The sequence below is a fragment of the Temnothorax americanus genome, unplaced genomic scaffold, assembly GCF_048541705.1.
Source record: "Temnothorax americanus isolate GAGA-0224 unplaced genomic scaffold, ASM4854170v1 Scaffold1, whole genome shotgun sequence".
In the NCBI taxonomy this organism is placed as follows: domain Eukaryota; kingdom Metazoa; phylum Arthropoda; class Insecta; order Hymenoptera; family Formicidae; genus Temnothorax; species Temnothorax americanus.
In genome coordinates this window covers 475952-498813 of record NW_027509230.1, presented here as the reverse complement: position 1 = coordinate 498813, position 22862 = coordinate 475952, and the positions used below count along the sequence as shown (strand labels likewise).

The 22862-nt window shown below is 37.9% G+C and overlaps 1 protein-coding gene across 1 annotated transcript; it reads right to left on the bottom strand.

The window, feature by feature from the left end:
* Positions 1-1061: 1061 nt before the first annotated feature.
* Six4 (homeobox protein six4) lies at positions 1062-11318 on the bottom strand. Its single transcript, XM_077402575.1, has 4 exons — positions 9463-11318; positions 8704-9165; positions 3462-3784; positions 1062-3128 (listed from the first exon to the last, which is right to left on the bottom strand). The coding sequence occupies exons 1-4, from the start codon at positions 9795-9797 to the stop codon at positions 2953-2955; spliced, it is 1296 nt and encodes a 431-aa protein (XP_077258701.1). The 5' UTR covers positions 9798-11318; the 3' UTR covers positions 1062-2952.
* Between the last annotated feature and the right edge of the window lie 11544 nt (positions 11319-22862).

The following is a 22862-nucleotide window of genomic DNA, read 5'->3' as shown; positions in this document are numbered from 1 at the left end:
CGAATCTTTAATAGAATCCTTGTCCCGCGTGTCGCGGTGAGACGATAACCTCGGAATTCGTGTCGCGTCTCTTGCCTCCGTTTCGAATGAGTGAATCGCGTGGAAAGACGCTTCGGTGAATAGCTCGAATCTCTCATTGAGCACGGGAATTAATTATCTATTGAGTAATTAAACATAAGACGTCTAAAAGACATCTTGTAGATGTCGTGCGAAAAGATGGCTAAAAGACGTCTTATTGTGTCTCGATTTTGGACATTGTTTTGTCTGGCAAGTGTGAAAGTGAAAGAAGAGAAAAAGAGAGAGAGGGAGAGAGGGCTATTAATATTTATCGATACACGTAAGATATAAATATTAAACTGATGAAAACCTCAACCAATTACAATCGAGAATCCTCGAGAACGAATAGAAACCGCTATTGTAAAACCTCGATGACGATTGATTGATTACTTACGCTTCTTTGTGCGTGCATCGTCTTCAGCCTGTCTGAGAGAGGCCATTCCGGCCTTTTTCGTGGGAACGTAAGTATGTACGTCGAAAGCTCCTGTACGCTAAAGCCAGTACATCCATTTTCGAAATTGATACTTACTACGTGTGTAGCCACGTTCATTTTCGACCCTACTAATAAAACATCATTCTGGATTCTGGTGCGCATTCGCACTACATCTGCAGATGTATTGGTGTTATACGTATGTATAACACTGTAACATTTTTGCAGATGTAGGCACGGACGGACGCGCATCAAAATGATATGTTTTATCGACGATACATTATACAAAATAATAAAGCACTCATTGAAGGTACCTACTATATCGACTGTTAATACGTTTTCAATATTCTCTCATGTTTTTTGAACAGAACACAAAGAACTTTTTAATGTCTAGGCCGGTATTCACGGTCAAATCTTATTACGCGTATATTTTTATGTATGTAACGGTTATAAAAAAGACTTAAGGAAATGTAATTTTGGAAAAGAACTTGGAACTACTCCAAATTTAGTAAATGAAAATTGAGGTTTGAAAAAAATGCGCAATGTTTGGCGGAATATGTATTTTACATATAGCATCTATAATATATTTGTGTGTGTGTGTGTGTGTGTGTGTGTGTGTGTGTATGTATGTATGTGTGTGTGTGTGTGTGTGTGTGTGTGTGTGTGTGTGTATATATATATATAATATATATATATTTTTTTATAATTATATAGCTTTGTGTGCATTTCTTATAAAATAAAGTAAGGAAGAAACATCACTCGCGTACGATTTATGTGTATATGTTGCGTGCGCGTAGTGTGCATATACATGCGTGTTTGTTGTGTACATACGTATGTGTGAACGCAGGTCTATTTATTAAAAACCAGCAATCCACGATACATTGTTATTTTTTAGCAATATATACATTACATACATAATCCGTATAATAATCTATATACAATTGTGGAAAAGGAAAAGTAGGCAGCATAAATTTTCTCAGCTGCGTTGCACGCTACGTGCTTTTTCTTTGTCACACTTTTCACGATAATTCACCGTAATCTGTCAGAAGCTTCATTGTAGACAAATTCTGTGAGTTTATCGCAATAATTTACAATACATAATATGCCATAATATGTCGTCGTACGCAACGTCAAAAAATATCGCGCACCTAACAAAATAAGCATCTTTCTTACATTCACGGGTTGTTTTCGCTCGCATACCCGAAATTTTATAAAAAATATAAGATATTAAATTAAAACAAATTAAGAAATATCGTGAAATGGTATTCGATCCTCGAAATTAGAGATTGATATATTTCACAATGAATTACGTATTATATAGTTTGATAGTTTCTATTTTAAGAAAACGATTAATCTGGCACTGGTGCGAGAAGGAAGTATATTACAAAAAATTAACTTTACTAAAATTCTTACAATTATGTCTTGAAGTCTTTGGATTCACAAGCATATAAAAACGTAATTTTATTTTTTATAAAATACAAAATTTAATTTTTGGGAGAGGGGAATCATTAAATGTTCGAATATGTGAATAAACTGAATAGTGGTATTTACGTGAGAAAAATTTTGGTACGAAAAGCTAGATCACACTTTGAAGAAAAGTGCGCGAAATAAAACCAGACATAATATTCTCGTCTTTTCATTGATTAGATTCGCTCGTTTCATGGTTTTGTGATATAGCGCTCGGTTGCATTTAGAAATTTGCACGCATAACGCGATCTCGTTACATAGATTATTTTCATTCGAAAAGACATATTTAGAGCTGATATTAAAAGTGGAAAACGACGACAGATTAATATAAACATCGATTTATATTCCATTTCATAGTTGTGATTTTATAATTGCTATGTCATATGCAGTTATATATTAACATTGTTATTAATATTAATAACAATATTAATATTATAAAACTATTAATAATTAATTGATATTAATTAACAAAAATTAATTAATAAAAATTTAACCTCGTATCTGACATATGTTTGATATAAGTTATCTATCTTTTTTTATCTCGTTTTAGTCAATGGACATATAAATTGCTTGAAAAGATCACCAAAAAAGCCATCGTACATCTTGCCATCTTTTAAAATCGTTTCAAGAGTATATCAGCTCATAAATTCTTCGAGTTTTAGAATTAAAAAAATTTGTTTTCGTTCAAATGTTTATAAACATTTAAATGTTTAAACGTCAATATATGTATATCGTTCACATAATGCGTGTAGTAAAAAAAAGATTCGATATCTTTTTTAAATAAACATGTTTCAGGCAAAAAGTTACAAACAATTGTGTCGTCTGCTTTATGAAACAATTATTTCGCCACACGGACATGCTGTTCTTTATTGCGTACGATTGGAATCGAGACGAAAGAAGAAACGGAGAGATCAGGCGAAGGCGTGTATACGTGTCACCACGTCGTCGGTCTGGCCGCGAAGACCTTGATTACTTCGGTCATCCTCGTAATCTGTTAGTCACATGGAAGGTGGTGGTAGCATGATCTCGTAACCGGCCGGCACGCTCTGCTGATGATGATGATGATGATGATGATGGGAGCTAGACATCATCTGATGGTGGGTCTGTTGATAATACTGGTGGTGCATACTGGAATGGCTGGAGTAATAAACCGAGCTCTGCTCCACGTCTTTACCTTATGGATTTAGAATATAAAAAATTAGAATAATAAAAATCCAAAATAGGATAATTTGAATAACACAAATTCGTACGTAATAACGTTCCGTCAACCACTGATATTTTGCAAAATCGTAATATAATTTTCTTTTATATACAAAACTAAATATACTATGGATTATGTAAAGTTAAAAAATTCGGAATTAAGTAGTTGAGTTTTATAAATATGTCTTAAATTGATATTACACGATATAAAGTTAAATTGAAAATACATAAGCACATGAATTCTTGTATGTATAAGCATTCGACAAGATTTGCCCATCTGATATTCTTTGAATGTTTAATAATTTACCTGTGTCATACACACCGCGTCCATAACACAAAGTCTTAACATCGTTCATAGGACTCAATCCGCCATTATGAGGATGCGCGGTATGAACAGATGCCGGGGTAACGGGAGTGGCATAACCATGATGAGGACCCATGGGACTCATGCCCATCGGACTGCATGGATTCATAGTGACCGGCGACATACCCATAGTTGACAGAGGTGACATTGCGAGGTTCGGACTATCGGAATCAATGCTCTGCAAAGATTGAATGCTGCCGCCGTTGCTCACCGAACTGCTAATTGTGCTGTTGGTTGTGCCTTGACAATTCAGTGGTAACATGTCCCTGTAAGTAAATTTATATAGTTTTATGATGTTGTAAGATAATCGATAAATCGATTGAAAAGAATATTTTTTTTGCATATACATTTACATATACATATAATTTCTTGGACAAATAAATATATCTTGATAAATTCCATACAAATGTCTAAATTAATGTCAGATTAATATTTAAATATCCAATTTAATTGCATAAGTATATTTTTGTTTTTTTACATAGATTAATATAGGAAATAAATTAAAATCTATATACAAAGCCACAAAGAATTTTTTTATTAATAGCGGGATAATGATTTTTAACACATTAACTGACGTGCCGGTTACCAATAACTGGCGCTATCAAAAATTCAATAAAAACATATAAAAAATAACATTTATAATTCTGTAAATAGAATTAATATTAAAGTGATAGTCTCTCTCTGAAATGACATACAACGCATTATAATTTTGCGTAACTTAATTATATTATGTAATATTTTATTGAAATGTGGATCTAATAGTGAACATTTTATTCTGGTATAGACTTAGAGAAAAGCGAATTATCTAGAAACCGCATTCAGCATATTAAAATACTTTTGTCTTTAATGAGTCATTTAAAGTTAATGCACCAACAAACGCTTGTTAACGAGGTTTTCAGCAGGGCTAGTAAAAGTCAACGGTCAATAACGAAAGTTAACTATTTTAGAAACAAAAGAAACTCAAATTTCTTGCCAAAAAAATGGACAGTGTACAATAGCTGTGAAACGACCCTCGTAAAGATGTCCATAAATCTCTTTTTTTATGTCTATATAAAAAAATATCTGGTTGTTCTCACACATGATGCAAATGTGGGCATCATTATCTTAAGAGGGTGTAAAAAATTGGAAAATGAAAAATCATTGACTCTGAGAGCTGAAAAGGATACGGTATATGTGCGTATTAATGCGAAACATATTTTTGTCGCAGCATGCCAAAGCAAAGGTACGACCAAAGTATAACCGGACGGACGAAGAAAGGGTCCAACGATGGTCTACCTTATTCCGCTGGGTATTGTTCGGCAACGACGTTGCCGCTGTGGAAATGAACCGCGAAAGCCGCGTACGAGCGCGCGTGTGCGTACGCGCTATACACGATACACGGATCACACGGTGGTCCATGTGTGACCACCACTCCGCCCATGACCATGGTTGCTGCACGGTTGCTGGTAACACTCTCTCCCGCACCCTCGCGTCCTCTGTCTAACGCGAACGTCGGACCGCGCATTTTTATGGTCGCGCCTCAAGGTCCGGATTTAAAGGAATACGCCCTACGTGTACCCCAACGCCCTGCATCTCCGGTCCCTTTCTCCGTCCGGACGAATAAGAGTCTAGACCATGGGATGGATGGAAGAGAGGGACATTTTAGAGGACTTGTTTAGAGCTTGCCGATAATATTTTGAAAAGGCTATTAATGTCGCCTACGTTACGATATAATGGGCGCACGCATAACTGGGAAGACTAATTTTTTCTAGAAATTAGAAATAGAATTTCTAAGTGAATTATATACTAGATATTTAGATATACTAGTTTTATAAATGTGTAAACATAAGAGATCAATTGAAATATTATCAACAATTTTGTATTAGCGTTAGTCGACACTTGGAACTCCATATTAAACTGTTCTTATTGTAGATGAACATGAGAGAAAATTGAATCATACAATGATATTTAGAAGATATAATTGTATTTAGCACTATCGATGTCATCGAACATCGCGATGTCAATGTGTTTTCACATCTCTCTTGGTAGCTGCCATATTCTTCGATCTAACGAGGAAGAAGGCGCGTCCTCGTTCTTGCGCGGCACACGCGAAGATAAATCGAGGTAGCGGCGGAGGGCCGGCCGTGGCCTTTATGTAGTAAACTATTGGTAGTGCGAACAGCTCAATGGTGAAACGGGAGATGTAACCGAAGCTGCGTCATAAAACGGTAATGGGGCGTCGCGTTTCCTTTTCCTAGGGCCTTCGGCGAGAGGCAAGAGAACGTTAAGGACGAGAAAAGGGGAGGAAGTTCAACTTGGTCTTCTGCCACCAAGAAAAGAATTGTTTTCTCGAAAGCAAGGGAGAGGAGAGCTGGATGCTACGAGAATCTTATCGAACGTACGATCTCGCTCGAATCTAAAAATCGTTCAGCTTACGGTGAGAAGCGTGGTGAGAAGTGAGACAAGTTATATTGAACACATCTTTTTTTACGTTCAGTTTTCAGTTAGTTTTTGAAATCTTTTCTCAGCAAGCACAAATGCATTGACTTGTAAATAAATAATTTAAACGGAGAAATTTTATTAATTAACATTGTCTATTTTACATATTCATCATCACAGATCATGCCTAAAACTTTTAAGTCTACCGACTTTGTCTGTTATCTTCTGGAAACCTGAATAAGTAAAAATCACGTATATATAAAAAGTCTGCAACATTTTTTTTTCCCCATTTCAAAAAGCTTGCTTTAGCTGAAAAATATTGCACACAAGTTCCTTGTGTGGAGTAAAAAAAATGAATATGTATGAGTAATGAACACTAGCGAAATCGATTAGAACGGCCGCGGCAACGGCGACGGGCGGATAGGTTTGACCAGTCGAATATCTCTTGGCGCGGGAGCGATGGCGACGCCATGCATATTACGCACGTATCCCTCGCGCGCGAGAGGGGCATGGTACGTGGTATGCGTGCTCGCGTGAATTTCTGGCGGTGCGCGCTACACGCAGTTTCTACGTGCGCTCAAAGAAAGGAGCGGACCAGTCACCAGAGAGCGAACAGCGAACGCAGCGTTGTTATGGCTACGACGGAGCCGCGGTCACGGCTCGGTCTCTGGCGGGCCGGCCTTCCATTCTGACGGGCTCATTCCGAGGAACCCCGCGTCAATTTCGCTCCTCTCATCTCAAAAACGCTTGAGAAATGTCCTACGTCTTAGCATTTAAATTACTAAGCTGATTACTAATTAGTTTAGGTCAATTCGTATACATCTTGGGATATGTATCCTGGAAAAACTATTTTTATGAAAAAATTTTCAAGAGTTATCTTGTCGCAAATAGTTATCTTTCTACGTACTTAAAAGCGGAATAGCTTCTACATAGATAAGTATATACTCTCCGTGAAAATGATTACGAAAAGTAACAGGCAAAATTCGGAAATGACACAACGTATTTACACATATGTGTATTATAGTTCAAACGCTTATTCTTTTATAAATAAAATTTTTTTATTTTTTATGCTTTACCAAATTATATTATCATACACATGTATGTATGTGGGCGAATAATCTCGTTTAACTTATCTACTATTATTATTTATATAACATTAAGTTATTATTATAATATTATATACGATATTAAATAAACAGAGAGGGGGGGGAGAGAGGGAGAGAGAGACTTCTTGGCCCGACGGGTTTTATGCATCGCTCCGATAATTTTGCCCTCAATGCCGTGCGTCTTAATCGAGAGATTAAGTCTATGCTGCCTGATCTTATCGTAATTTGCGGCCTCTGTTATGTCAATAAACGGCTGAACACGCGTCCGGCATTATCTAAGCGTGACTCCGTCTACATTTTTTTTTCTACGTCCCTCCCGCTGCTTTTCTCCCGAGTGCGAGTGTATCGTTTACCAATGAACCTCGCGCATAACATAACAACCCCAGTGTTACGTAGAGCTGCCAGCACCTTATCCCCCTACACATAATCGTCACAAAGGACGTCAACACGACGCAGACATTAATTAGATAAGCACGCGGATTAGATAATCACCCGAGCGGAAAAGAGAACCGAATAACACTGGCTCTCTGAAGAATGTCTCACGATTATATCATCGCTCGGTTATTATTTCGAGTATACTTTCTGTGGATGCAAAACGAGCATTAAGAATCTTAAACTGAATAATTTAATCTCCTTATTCGAGAGGGGAAAGGTATATATATATTATTTAACGTTTTCTCGAATACAAAATTTATTAATAAATTTCTTTTAATGTTATTTTTATCATGATTTATATGTATGCATCCCCATTAATATAATACTGAAAATAACATAATTTACATAGTTTTCACGGTCATAATTACTTTTATTGCGAAAAACGTTATGGAATTATATTTTTCTCTCAACTGATCCATATAATAGACGAAATTTTTATAATATCAAATTTCTTGAGTTTTGCAAAAGTTATATTTCTTGAGTTATATCGTGACCCGGTGCAACTTCTAAATTGCATTATTAGCATATAAAGATTTCAAGTTTTACCCAAAAGACAATCATTTGAAAAGTCAGTCAGCGAAGCAGGTATAAGGTATAAGTAAATGATTTATGCATCCGGAAAATTTGGAAAAGGACACATGTTGGAAACACTTGTTGCATTTCTGAGAAGAATAGGGAGACCCCCCGACCCCACGTCAACGCATATGCTCGTGTTCAGACAATGTGAAAAAAAATTCGATATGTTCTTCGTCATTAGTGAATATCGAAAAAATATCGAAAATATCGTGGGAACGTGTAAAAAATAAAAACAAACAGCTCTAAAGAAATAATGAAGATGATTACGTAAAAATAACTGAAGTAAAATATGCGCCGCGCCGCTTTGTTTTCAAATTATAAGTATCTGTTAAATAGGTATCTCACCAAACAAAAAACAAAAAAACCCCGGCAGAAAATTTCATAAAATTATAAGTGCGAAAATGTACAGATCAGAAAACTCTGAAGCTTTATTACGAAAGATGCGAATGACTTATATATAAGCATAAAGATGATTGCTGAACGAGGTTCGGTTAATTCGATTAATTCTAATTTTCGAAAGAAAAACCTTTCCGGATTAAATAGTTCCATATGTAACCACGTATTTGAATATTTGCAATTTAAGTGTTCCAATTTTTGACATTCTCAAGAAAATTTGTATAAATTTACAAAGAAAATAAAACAAAACTCACGTTCTAGTTTGCGGTGTGCGATCTCGCTGTCGGCGATTCTTGAACCAATTGGACACCTGAGTCAGCGTCAAGCCAGTTTTCTTTGCAAGATTCTTCTTCTCGTCCGGCGTAGGATATCGATTCCTCATATAGCATTCCTTCAAAGCGTTCCTCGATCGTTCCTTAAAGCAGTACACAGTCTCTTCGCCGTCCCAGATCGTTTTCGGCAGCGGATACTTCTTGCGTAGTCGATATTTATCCACGGCGCCCAATGGTCGGCCCCGGATTTTTTCAGCTTCGCGATAATGCGATTTGAACCACATCTGCTGGAGTTCGGGGTGTCGACGTGGCGAGAAAGCATGGCTCTCCAGGATCGAGTAAAGCTCGTGATATGCTCCGCGGTAAAAGGCAACGGCGGCACGCGCCATTAGCACGCTCTCGCCTCCGCGCAACAGTTCTCCAGGCGGTAGGGACCAAAGAAATCTGGTACGAAAATAATTTTTTAACAGATATAGAATAAAAGTAATTTTGCATAACCTTAGAATTTTGTAAAAAGAACAGAACTTAAAGAAATATTACATATACATAATATTTAAGTAAATAAGTTAAGGATACTTAGGGTTATTATTTCCAACGTCTGTTAACTTCTAACCGACCGTTAACTTTTCAGAATAGCTAATATAGGATTTGACTATTTCGATGGTTAACGGTCGGTTAGAAGTTAACAGACGTTGGAAATAGTGGCCCTTAGTAAGTTGAAATACGGTTCTTTTCAGTTACCTGGACAGTTTCTCAATGTCCTGGCTTTGCGACAGCGCTTCACACATGCAAGATATCTGCTCGGGTGTGAAGTCATTGGTACTGCTGTTAAGGGAGAGACCGCCGATGTTCCCAATGTTAGTGTTTACGCTGACAGAATTGCAGGAGGAAAGCTCCTGTGAATACTGAGGACTGCCATTCGACGTCGGCGTCAGATTTTGAGGATGATGAGTCAGCCCGAGACCGGACATCGACGATGTGTTGCTGTATTGTGCGGTTGCGTTGCGATGCACGACGCCCATTTGGCTATTGCAGTCGCTGTTCGGTGATGACAGCTGATCCGAACTATCCGACATCCTTGGTTGGTGGCTGCGTTCCTCTCATGAACCCAGGTGTCGGACAGGAGACAGAATTCTGTACTCATTCGCCGATCCCAACCGCGAGAAATTTTCCAAAACGCAATTCTTTTCCGCGATTCCTTTTTCGAAATTCCAAAGTTAGTTCAACAATCGCACTTATCTTGAATTACAAACTGAATTACTTTATTTATCTTAGTCAAATCTTAAATGAAACGTCGACAATTTATCGCCCAACTTGTCTACATCGAACAAGTTCGAAAAATTTCTCTGGAATTTAGGCATAATATATATTTTATATATTTTATTATATATATATATTTCATTATACAGATGTTTGTCTATCATCCATACATTCTTGCCTCTGGATTTTCTACCGCAAGCAGGATTTTTATCGTAAAATCTTTAGTCTGGAGATTACAGCCAACGTTTTTGCGAGGAATTTACTTTCCCGCTTTTTTCCATTCGGCAAATTGAGATATCGTCGCAGTATCGATATGTCTTATAGATTGACCGGATGAATAACTGATGACGAAAGTAAGCATCCGTTATTCGCACGTTCAAGTCGACGCGACGGTTGTTTAATCACGCGCGTTTCATTCATGTCGATGTCCGATTCCATTCCCATTCATCAAGGCTTACTCCAATAAAGTTGTGACATTTTTTAAGTCACGAGTTAAAAAACTATTCGCAAACTTTAATTTTGAAGCAAATTTATTTTTGAATAAATTTTTTCACGTATGATAATTATATATATCAAACAATCATTGTACTTTCACAATACATCCGATGGTCCGTACATTGCACTTCATTGCAGAAGAGTAACCCGAACGCGCAATGATTATTTTTCAATCATTACGATAAACTATTATTTAGTTTTTAATGTAAATTCTTATTTTTATATTTACACTTTGATAGATACAATCCTATAAACGGCAATCATTTTTCTTTCCAATAATTTTAAAATGTTCTTTACGCGTACGATTATTTATTTGTCTTTGAAAATCGTGTTTGATTATCGCACTGTAAGCACATAACTTTGAAGTTGAGTTCCGTCGGTGTTTGAGACTAAGTTTAAACTCTTCGATTTCGACGATGGTTCATAACAAATTATGTAATCATAATGAGATACTTCTCACATCCACATTAATCCTCCGAGAAAGCTCAGTCCTTTCCAAAGATCCCAATTGCTCGTTCATTCGTCATCAGGTGCGAGTTCTGAAAATCCGCTACCTGAACTCTTAATCCTTGTGACTAACCACTACTAACGTTCAACCACCCGCGGCGAAGGCATTGAACCCATCATAGGGAAAGAAGTAGAAATAATCTTCTCGAACACACCACCGCGCGTGTAGTACCGGTGCACTGTGCTGGATCTCGTAGCGACCACCTCTCGTATCGAGTGTCCACAACCACCCCCGTTTCTACTTTCGGAGAACAGTTGGAGTTTATGTGAAGTAGTCGATAAGCGCGATTGCGCGAGCAAACAACCGATTGCGTAACCGATATCTTCTAAGGAGGATGCCTTTGACCGCGGCAGACGTTCTCACTGAGTGACCAAGTCACCAAGTTAGTAAGGCGATCACGGTCGTCGCGTTCGCGGTGCGGCTGGCGGCAGCCGTTGTCCCGCTGGCTTCCGTCGTTGAATTGTGGTCGTACGGCCGTCTCCGACGACGGTTGTGGTGGTGCTCGGTGGCAATGCTGACGATGCCGATGCCGATGCCGATATCGTCGTTCCCTCTATCTCTCTCTCTCTCGCTCTCTTTTTCTCATTCTCCTCTCTTCCCCCATCTCACTCTTCTTCTTTCCTTCTCCCTCCTCGATCTCCTGTTCGTCCTCCTCTTTTATTTCGGCAGCAGAATCGTGCGATGAGCGAGGAACGGCACGGCCACCACCCGGCGATTGGTCGCCGTGCGACGTACCGCTCCATTCCATTGGTGGAACTCGGGGGCGGTGCGATCTTCTACCCCCTACCGACCGCGGGCTTCACCCCGTCCGAGTCGCCGCCGGCCCCGTGACGCTTCCGATTCCTCCGTACACGGTGCTGGATTCTCACCTGGCGACCTCCGCGACAGACCGATTACCTGGATATATCGAATTTCGGCGATTCCTTCTTCGAGTCGGACTCGCGTAATTTCTTTTGTTATGTTAGTTATGTAACTGAAGTGACGAATTATGATATTGTGCATCGTCCCCTTGCCCTCATACTCTATTCTTGCTTTATACATATGTTTACTTTCTAATGTTGAGAGAATATCCCTAATAAAATTCCTGTTTTTCTATAGCTACAGTTGTATATATATTCTCGAAAGAATAGTTAAAGATAAATCTCTATTTTAATTGGCGAGAGATTGTTTTTTCTATTATCTTGTTTATTTTGCAAAATTTAAAAGTTTAAAATAAAAATTCGGAGCGCGTAGATAGCGAAAGAAAAATTTGCTTATCGCGGATTATATTTTATTTATATCCTTATTGTGCATAGCTTTCTAATTTACGACATTCAGCAATTTTTGTGCAATTTTTTCGTGTGGTAGATACTGTTTTCCACTATCGCGGAGCTATCGAGGAATCACGAAATACGCGTGTGGCCAATAAACACCGGAAGTGGAACGTATCAACGTTACCGTACACCGTGTTGTGATCCCACGCAACGCTATCGCACCTTGTGTTTGATTAATTTCACAACAACCGGCAATAATCGTTCACCCTTCGTCGGTAGATTTGACGAAAGGAAATCTATCATAAATTTGTTTATGGATCATTTATAGACGTCATCACATTTTGGATAATTTATTACAAGTAACGCATGCGCGACACGAGATGAATAATAATACATAAAATTCAATAGTGCAATTTCGCAATTTTTGCGCCAAAATTTGTATACCTGTAATAGCATAAAAAATATATATGTACCTATATAACTTAATACGAAGCATATTAAAACGTAAAAGTTGAAAATATAAAACAACCGTCGAATTATTTTATCACTATAATATCGTCTCAAATTTTATACACGTGTTATAATAATTTGTTATACTAATAGTTGTTTTACTTTAGATTTGAGAATAATATCGACAGACGACGTAACGAGGAAGATATCATTCTTTTTAGAGTGCTTACTTTTCGCGATAAGATTTCCACCCCCTCGCGAAGGTCGCCGGCTCATCTCTGGAGTCGTATTATGATACACATTTCTGCAAATATGATCCAACGACAAACGTAACTTTAGCTGTAGATCGGTCCGAATACGAACTCGTACACGCCCAAGGATCGGTTTCGTTCATTCACGACTATCGCGTATATCGTTTACCGTTACGTGTGTTTTGTACACGCATGTATTTCGATCGTTTACCTCCGTTTTATAATTTAAATGAAATCTTACATCACGTGTTATTACTTATTACGCACGAGTTAATTGAATTAACTATTGTCAAGTATATTTTTAAAAACACATCGTTGAACACAGCATTGCGTATACTTATGTATGTGTATGATAAAAACTTTTACACATAAAATATAAATAAAACCTTTTGTACATGATTTAGTAGATATGTCAAATTCTTATTAAATAATTTATTTTTTGATTATGGTAAAAATGTACAGTATATACAATTGAAAGTATAAAAATATAAATAATCTAAATCTCTCTCTCTCGTCTCTCTTTCTCTCACCTCCTAAAAAAATATCTGTTGATATTATGAGAGACATTATTTGATATAATCCTTTCTTTATAGAATATATTTGAAAATTGATTAAATCAAGTAGAAATATATTTAAATAGCACCAATTCAGGATGTCACGTGCGACGGAAATCTGGTGGTTGAAAATATCGGAAGGTCTGGCGGTGTTGTGTAGATCAAGAGAACCGATGCATCACAGTAGATGAGAGAAGACGTCTTTTCTCGGCACGCCTTGCCAATCCTTTGAATTTGCTCCGCCTTTTTCAACTAATTGCCGTTTGTACGTCATGCGATGTAGGCGTAGCGTAACATACTTTGGAGTTGTAAAAGGCGCTCAAATTTTAAGTAAAGAATTTGTAAACTTGTTCGAAAAAAACCGAGATAATTTAATCGCGAAAGATATTGCCTTATGTAGTAAATCAATTGATTAAATATTGATAAAATATAAGTAATAAGCCTAAAATTCTGTTTATTTTTCGCCAACAATTAACACTCCAGATTTGTTAGTTATTTTTTAAATAAGTTCCACCTGTGTGTGTGTTACAATAATGCAACCGGCATAGTGCTGTAATTAATATCGCTGTGATACGGAAAAAGGGAAGAGATTTTTCGATGCATGAGGCGCAAGTAAAATTATGATAATTATTCTGATTTGGTTGCGCGCTCGAGCTTATGGGCTCGAGGATGACACCGTGCCGAAGCCAAGACCCAGTGATAAAGGGGCGGCGCCGCGCTTTGCGATGGCGTCTCCTTCGATTTGGTGTCGGATTTCCCTCTGGTCCGCCATTTTCTCTCCTCCTCTCTGTCTCTCTCACCCTCTTCCTCCGTACGTCCTCCCATTCCCGACCCTTGGGATAGGGATGATGCTCTTCCTTATCAAAACGATCCCGGGGACGACCGATTTCATCGTCCCTCCTTCATTCCTATTAAATCTAAGGGCGCACTCGACAATTCGATATTCGCTCGAGTATATGTCATTTACAGGCAATTGGTCCTCGAAAATAAGTGGCTTGGTTGAAATTTGGTTGCAGCTATTAATATGAAAAAGGGGTAGAAAAATGGGGAGACTCAAATGATCTTTTTTATCTGAAAGATGTGAATATTATATAATTAAAATATAACTATAGAAAGAGCATGTTGATTTCAATACAAAATATATTATTTAATTTCATTAATCTCACATGTAACTTGAATTTATTTACTTGACTATATTCGTAAGCGTTTTATAATATACAATGATGTAAATATTACCTATATCATTTTCACATATTATGCGCGTTATTTCATACACAAGTTTATTATATTTTTTATCTTATATAATTATACATAAATTATAACATACAAATTTATTTTTATACTCTGTAAAAATTCTTATATAAAATGATTCTTTGCGATACAGTAAATTTGCGAATCGTCGCTAATTAAGTACGCTGCAATATTAACATAAGTACAATAAAATTTCGTCTCAAAGTATTTATTCGTCATAGGTCATCCAGCGCGTCACACCGCGCGGCAGGACGATAATGCTCCAACGAAGTAATTCTCGAATTAAATCTGCTCGGCGTACGACGAAAGGGCTTTGAAGCGACGAAATGCATTTCGCCGAGACGAAGCGCGAATCCACTTTACGCCTCATCAGGACTTGTCCGTTCGGAAAGCATCCTGTTTGTTGTATCTGGGCACATCAAGGCATTCGAGTACGAGGCAAAGAGCACCGGCAGGTGCTACGCGAGAGAGGAGGAGGGAGGAAGGTGAGGGGAGACAGAACATAGCAGGGGTTGCGGAGAAGGGAAGCAGTAGCAGCAACAGCAATAGCAACAGCAACAGCAGCAGCGGCGACGGCGGCGGTGGCGGCGCGGCGGTGGCGGCGGCATCGTGTTTCACTGTACTGCGTTTAATTGCATTCCAAAATGGCTCTGTGCAAAATCCTCCCCCCCCCCTCCATCTACCACTCTCGCAATTCTCCTCCTCCAGCCGGGCACAGACGGCGAGGCATCTTCAGCGCCGTAAATCCAGATAAATTAAACCGGCGCCAGCAATTCTCCCCCTCTCTCTCCCTGCCTCCCCCTTCTCTCCTCTCTCCTCTCCTCTTTTCCCTTGCTCTCTCGTAGATTTCAACGCGTCCTCGTTTACCTTCCGCTTCGCTTCGGCTGTTTGTTCCGGGTCATGTCGGGTCGTCCTCTCGCAGTCGTGGATGAATCTACGGTTTCACGTAAAGCGACGTGACGATAAAGAGCCGGCGAGCCGTTTGTAATGACGGATTCGCAAGTGCTGTGAAATCGCGCGCAAAGGACACCGGTGCGGGGGAGGAGAGTACGAGATGCATAAACTTTCCATAGACGTGACAACAACGACGCGAAACAGTATTCCAATGACATTTAGAAACGAGTAACTCGCTCGATTTTCAATACTTTTTATTTATCACTCGTCAATAGTCGAGGTGTGTGTCTTCTCTTGAGATACATAATTTCATCACGTTTTAAGTAATAAATATGGAAATTATAAGCCATATGTACAAATAAATGACTTCGACAGATAATTTAGGTAATACGCAGTTGGTCAATTTACAAAATTGATTAAAATCGATAATAAAATGTAAACTAGATAAAATGAAATACGTTATCGCATAAAACAGTATTAAATTGCGCGCGTGCGCGCGCTAACGGCACGTAGAAATAAAAATTTTCCAGGAAAAGCGGCGAAATTTAAAGAACCGGTTTTAACTCGAGCAAAATCCTGTGACGACGCTGCATCGGCTGGATCGCCTGCATCGCCAGGTGCGTCTCGTGTTCTCGCGGTGTCATTGTCCGGCGTATCTACGCGCCGTTAAAATTAATATCGGCGAACAATAAGCCGGGTCGAGAGGTGACGAAAGGAGCTCGTTCGTAACGACGCGACGCGTTGGTAGCCGGACACCGGACACCGCCTCCGTCGCCGCACCGGTCAAGAGATAGCGCGGCGGCTATCTTCGTGCACACGTTACACGTTACACGTTACTCTGCTCGGCTCCGTCACTCTCCCCGGACTCGCTCACTGACAATCGGCGCGCAGCGAGCAGCGGTGTGTATTGCGTGCGACCAGATTTATTTTTAGCAGCCGACATTCTCGATGCGCGCACCTGAGGAGGCGAAAGAGCGACGTCTCGGATTGTCGGGACGGAAATATACACACGATAGACACTTAACAGCGTAATTTAATGTCGTACATTGCTTCCTCTCTTCCTTTCTTTCAAATTTTTATGATAGACAATGGAAATTGTACAGATTCTTCTCGACAATTTATGACGCAAACTATATGTTTGGAAAATGTCTGAGCTGTTCTCAACGAGATTTTCAAAGTGGTCGAGCTCGATAAGACATTTTAAGACGCGCGAGAAGATGTTCCTGTCGTCGCGATCTGCGCGCGATCCCGAAAATGAACGAGAACAAAATACTCATACTCGGTTGTCCCCCTCTCGCCAATGCGATCGCATCGATGAGCGGATTAGGCGACATAATCTGTCGGTTATTTTCCCATTAGCACCACTGCTTGACGTAGATCGGCGCGAGAGATTTTTGTCCTATCCGGGTGAACGGTGAGCGAACAGGCGTGAACACAGGTAGCCATTCATAGGGCCCACGAGGGCCCACGAGGGTCCTCGGCCTAATACCCGAAAATATGCTCTTTATGTGTCACTGGCCACTTTATGCTGCGATTCACCGTGTCGACCGGTCCATACGTAGATCCGGAGATGCGATAATTTCTCCCCGCCCGCGCCGTGTGATACACAGATACATAACAAAAATTATTCATATAGCTAGCTTCATTATGTACGAAACAAGAATAACTTAACGAACATAAAATTTCATGAACCTACTAATATTTGCATAATGCGAGACATGACTTTTTCCGTAACGAAGTAATTATATTATTAATATAGATATTACGTAAAATTACTTTCCTTGAACGTGACACATTATATTTTCGAGTCACTAGCTATTGATTCAATAATCTATAAAAGATTTAAATTAGTAAGTTGCGTTAATAATAATTATTATTACTTCGTACAAGGTCAACCAAGCATGCAGTCTATACTTTATTAGGGACTGCATAGCGCCCTAGGGCGTCGTAATAGGTCGAAATTGTCGATTACACGGCTAGTTAGATGCGCTTCGTGATTTGAGGGTAGCACGTGAGCGACGTACTGTCATCATCCCTCCTGTAATTGTTTGTATGCATATCCTTATATTCTCTTAGGAAACCTCACGGTCCACGTGTTTCCAAATTAAAGACACGATAGAAAAAGAAGCGCGGATATACAATAGGCGGAATGATATAGGCGATGTGTTTCAAGACAAGAAAAAATTCTCGTAAAATGTACGCACGTAACGAAATAATACGTATATAAGGCGAGAAATTTTTGACATTGTAACTGTCGTTTTTATAACACGTCACACGATTAAATTTGTTTTAATTTAATTTATCTTTAAGTAATTTTTTAATCGAAATGCGTCACAAAAAAATTTTTACTTAACGATAGTATACATTTATGAGAAATTATTTTTTAATTACAGTATAAAAGGAGATCAAATAAGAATATATCGAAACCGTAAATCACGCGTAACGACGAACTGATGGACGACGCGCATGAACGATCATATTGCACATTGCGCACGCCTATGCAACTGCACACGTCTGGTATGCATACGACGCAAAGCCTCGTGTCAAAGATCCGTCAACTGGAAAATTTTACTTTATATATTCACAGATATATTTTTTAAATCACAATATTTGCTAACTGGTGCTTTACGAACAGATTGTTGCGGTATTAAAACGTTCGAGTAAATCGCTCATTAATTGCACATGTATAACAAATTAAAAATGTACAATAATTTAAGATCAATTTCATAAAATGTGAAAATAAAATACTGCCCCACAATTGTTTCAAAACTATTTTTCTTTCGGCGTTAGAAAAAGAATTTTAAAAAACGTTTACCTCTGTAACAGCCGACATGGATAAACCAATCAAGAACGCTCTCCATGGCATTTTTTTTACAGGTTTTACCAGAATACACGAAGGTGAGAGAAAACTATCAGTAAATTCTCTCTGTAATAAATAACAACGCATTCTGGTTTTGTAAAAAACGACAAGCAACGAAGAACTCGATGTTTAATGATGTGGACTGCTCTGTGGTGGCGAGATTTATAGTTGCGGCTAATTATTATCGGTATACGAGGGAAGAAGCGCGACATGTGCTCGGCGGAGAAGCATAATGGCGTAACCCTTAAGATGGAGAAGGGTATAGGGAGATATGGATGTTACGCCAATTATAACGATCTCTGATAGATCTGCTGAGGGCTGAAACGGTGATGCTTATTGCTTATTAAGCTTGATGCTCACATCGGCTAATAGACGCATATGGTGAAATCTTTCACACGCGCTGCATAGCTATAACAGATACAAAATTGTCTCCGTCTCGATCAATTGCAAAATATTTTGATAATAATGTATCATGTCGTAAATATCTGACAAATACTTGACAAAACTGTGACACTTGTACAAAGAATATTCAGAATATAGTTTAATTAGTAAATTAATACAATTAATAAAATTATTATACTAACAAGTGTTGGTACTTCTGATATTCTAGAATTTATTAAATGTTTTTTTTATATTTAGCATTAATATGTATATTTTAACAATTGTAGCATAACATGTATATACGTGAACATGTAATTCTTAAATTAATTGTTAAAATGGTTAAAATTGCTATAATTGTTAAAATAAAAGTGCTAAATTTTATTTACAGATTTTAATGAATTTTACTATGACATAAATTAGTAAAAACTAATAACATTTTTTATCATTTTAGATAAATATTATTATAATCGTAAATTTGTCGTTATTTGGAGACATCGCGAACAATTCCTCATATGCGACTCTTCTTAATGTGCCACTTCGCACTTTCTATGTTCTCTTATCAGTGGAACCTGTGTCAGGTGAGTTTTGTGGGAAAAAAAGCTAGACATAGTTTCGCGCGCCGGATCGTCTTACGCCAACTCGCACGATTTATCTGCAGGTACATCGCGACGCTCGAATCGTCGCGAAACGTTGCAGCGCCTGATGCAAGGAAGGTTCTCGCAATCACTTTACGTAATTCGACGATAATAAAAAAAAGAAAGGTGTCACGAACTTTGACAAAACACGAAACGAGGTACTTTTCTATGAAATCGACTCTCGGAGATCTCACCCGTTCAATCAGAAATTAGAGAAGTCGCGAGACTTTCAGTCCGAATTTTCTGCAAAAAAACCTAAAATCTCTCTTGTATTCTTCTTTTACTTCTTTCATCATAAAAATTTGGAAAATTCTTTTAAAATGTTTCACAAAATATATAGTAATATTCAAGATTTCTTATCTTTCAATAAATAAAAGAGATAGGTACCTATGCTATCAAAAAATATTTCTAAATCACGTTTTTATTCTTATTATCTACTAAAATATGAAAATGTGAAGAGATATACATAGCAGAACTAGTCCTAATATCAAGTTTAAAAGTAACATTGGCTATATTCTTTATAAGCTAAAATTAAATTATACGGACACATAAAAATACAAAGAACAGGAATAACATTTTTCAACGATCTTCTTTAAGAGTTCCATCGTGACCACGTTGCTCCATTTTCTCAACTTCCGTCGAAAATGTTCGTCCCGCATTTCCTACGATACGCGTCTACCCTCCCACAGTGCGTGTACCGAATGAAGGGCTTGACGCCATAATGCGGTGTCGTCGCTGTTGTATCGACAATATGTTCCGGATCCTTAATAACGACAGCGAAGCGGTATTAAGAGGCATTACAAAGCAGCGGACACTTGAATGCGCGTCGAGGAGGGTTCGCACTCTTGAAAAGAGCATCTGAACACGAGGAACGCTGTTGGCCCCTTCCCTACCCTCGGACGTTATTATGAACGCCCTTCTTTCTATCCCGCGTTACCGTGTCTTCGTCCCACTCTGTCACCTCCGGCGACACCTTTCTCTTCCTCTTCAGCTGAGACACCCCTATTCGCAACGCTGCGCGCTCTGTTCGACTACCAAATGCTCGTAACCGCGCATACACTTTTGATTCACTTATATTCAATAATTGAGAGGATTCTATATATATAGTCTTAGCGATGCAGAATTCTCTATCTCATTTCATTTGTTTCAAAAATTATTATATATATTTTTTTAGTTTTATACGTTTAGCAGTAATCGTAAAACCACAAGATCAAATTGATTTGCTATTAATTTTTTTTCTTTTCAAAATATAATTAAACATAGAGAGATAAGTCTCTTTTGGCACACAACTTATATATTTTAAATATACATTTATCGAGCCAATTTGTCGAGGAATGTAATATTTTCTACTGCAAGCATTGAAATTTAATACTCTTTGCTGAATTGAAACACGCGGAATAAAAATGCAATGTTAATACGAGCGAATAAAGCTCCGAATTTACGTTTATGGCGGACAGAAAAAGGGGAGTGAGAAAAGTTTTGCAGGTTTCGCGTTACATCATTGTCACCCTGGAGCACCCCAATAGGCAGCTATACCATGTATATATATAGGTAGGTGGCGAATGTGCGCGCCAACCCCACGAAAATCCCCGTTTACGTGTCTGTGTCGTCATATTCTTTGTTAGAGGGTGGTTTTCAAACGATGAAATCGCTCGATTGCGACGACCTCGCAATCGAGATTTATTCAATTAAAGTTGAAACACCACGTTCTCTCTCAATCCTTTCCTCTGTATGCCGTGTATAAAAAGAAATATTTAATATAAAATGCCCATATTTAAATTCTGCAAGATTTATTATGCATTATATTTAATCGTTACTTTTTATTCTTTATCTTCTATCGTTAAAAAGAAAATCTCATAAAGATCGCAGTAAAACAAAAAGGTCTTGAATTTTTATCACATATCTAACATTCAATCAGAAGTATTTTATATATAAACGTTTTGTATAATATACAATTTTTTACATCGCTTCCATTGAATATGGCATTTTCTATTCTTTAATTTTGCTAAATATACGTAAAAGACGTATGTCTGAAATGTTTCAGAATGTTGCTTCGGCGAATTTTTCTAATCCGCGCGTGGCAAGCGACGCCGATATTAGTCGGCTAATTTTTTCACGCTACACGCGTACGAAGATGACGTTTTCACGAAGACGAAGACGAAACGCTGCCTACGACGATTCTTCGAGCTGACCGTGCAGACTCGTCAAGGCCGCGTTGCTTTTTATCGGCTTATCAAGACGTTGATTGCATCGAGTTGCTCGTCCATGCTGTGAGAACTATAAGAAATCATCGCGTCATACATCTAGGAGGTGTATTTATAGCGTCTCCAGGAAGGATCTCCTCAACGGGTCCACGTGCGAGACTGATTACAACGCGATTGAGAGTGCAGACTGCTGCATCGACGTTTTCCCGTCGCCGTCGACCAGCAATAAATTAAAAGAAAAATTATTGTATTTTCAAACTCTATTGCTTTTAAGAGTAAATTATATAGCAAATTGAGAAAAAGAAAAAGAAGAAAAAGCAGAGACGGAGATATTAAAACAATTGCAAAAATACATGTTTTTACAAAGCTAATTTTTTATTGCAAAACATGTAATGACTCTATAAGATTCTTCAAAAATTTTATTTGCAAAAAGTATAAATTGTATGAAGGGTACCATTGTTAAGTTTTTGTCAAATACATATTATCTAAGGAAATAACTTTGTTTGTTTGTAAAAAGATTGAATTGACACAAGTTCTACATTAACTTGATGATCTTTGCAACAATATTTATCGATCGGCGTATTATAATGTGAATGCATTTATATCTCTAGACTATCAAGATGATACATAACAAAAGTAAACATAAAGTCAAATATTTCCTCCAGTCGATTCAAACTGTTCGATGAAACCTAAAATAATATTTGCTTAGGTATATTTGATTAGGTACCTGATAATGCTTATATATATATATATATATATATATATATATATATATATCTAAAATTCTATATGGACAAACCCACAAGTCTGTCAAAATAGAAACGTAATCCATCAACTTTCAACAAAAGTACTCTTCAGGTAGCTCGGGAATCATTGTATGGTACTCACTCAAATGGGCTGTCCACGAATCCACGCCGCGGCGAAGTAGGTATATTGCTCTTTATGCTTATGCTAACAACATGTGTGATTCTGACAAGTAGATTCTGACTAAAGTACGGAACTTATTTCTGCGTAAAATTATTGTCATAAAAATCATAATTAATAATATAATATACACAACTTGTGGTTACATCGTAAAATTATCACAGGAAATTAATTTAGATGATGCGATCATTTATCATTGACATATAAAATCATCAAAGTAA

Excerpts from the sequence above, each read along its gene's own strand:
- Six4 (XM_077402575.1), bottom strand. The coding sequence starts at position 9,797 with ATGTCGGATAGTTCGGATCAGCTGTCATCACCGAACAGCGACTGCAAT. Across the intron at positions 9,166-9,462 it reads GACATTGAGAAACTGTCCAG|ATTTCTTTGGTCCCTACCGC; the intron begins GTAACTGAAAAG and ends TTTTCGTACCAG. Across the intron at positions 3,129-3,461 it reads ACGCGGTGTGTATGACACAG|GTAAAGACGTGGAGCAGAGC; the intron begins GTAAATTATTAA and ends TAAATCCATAAG.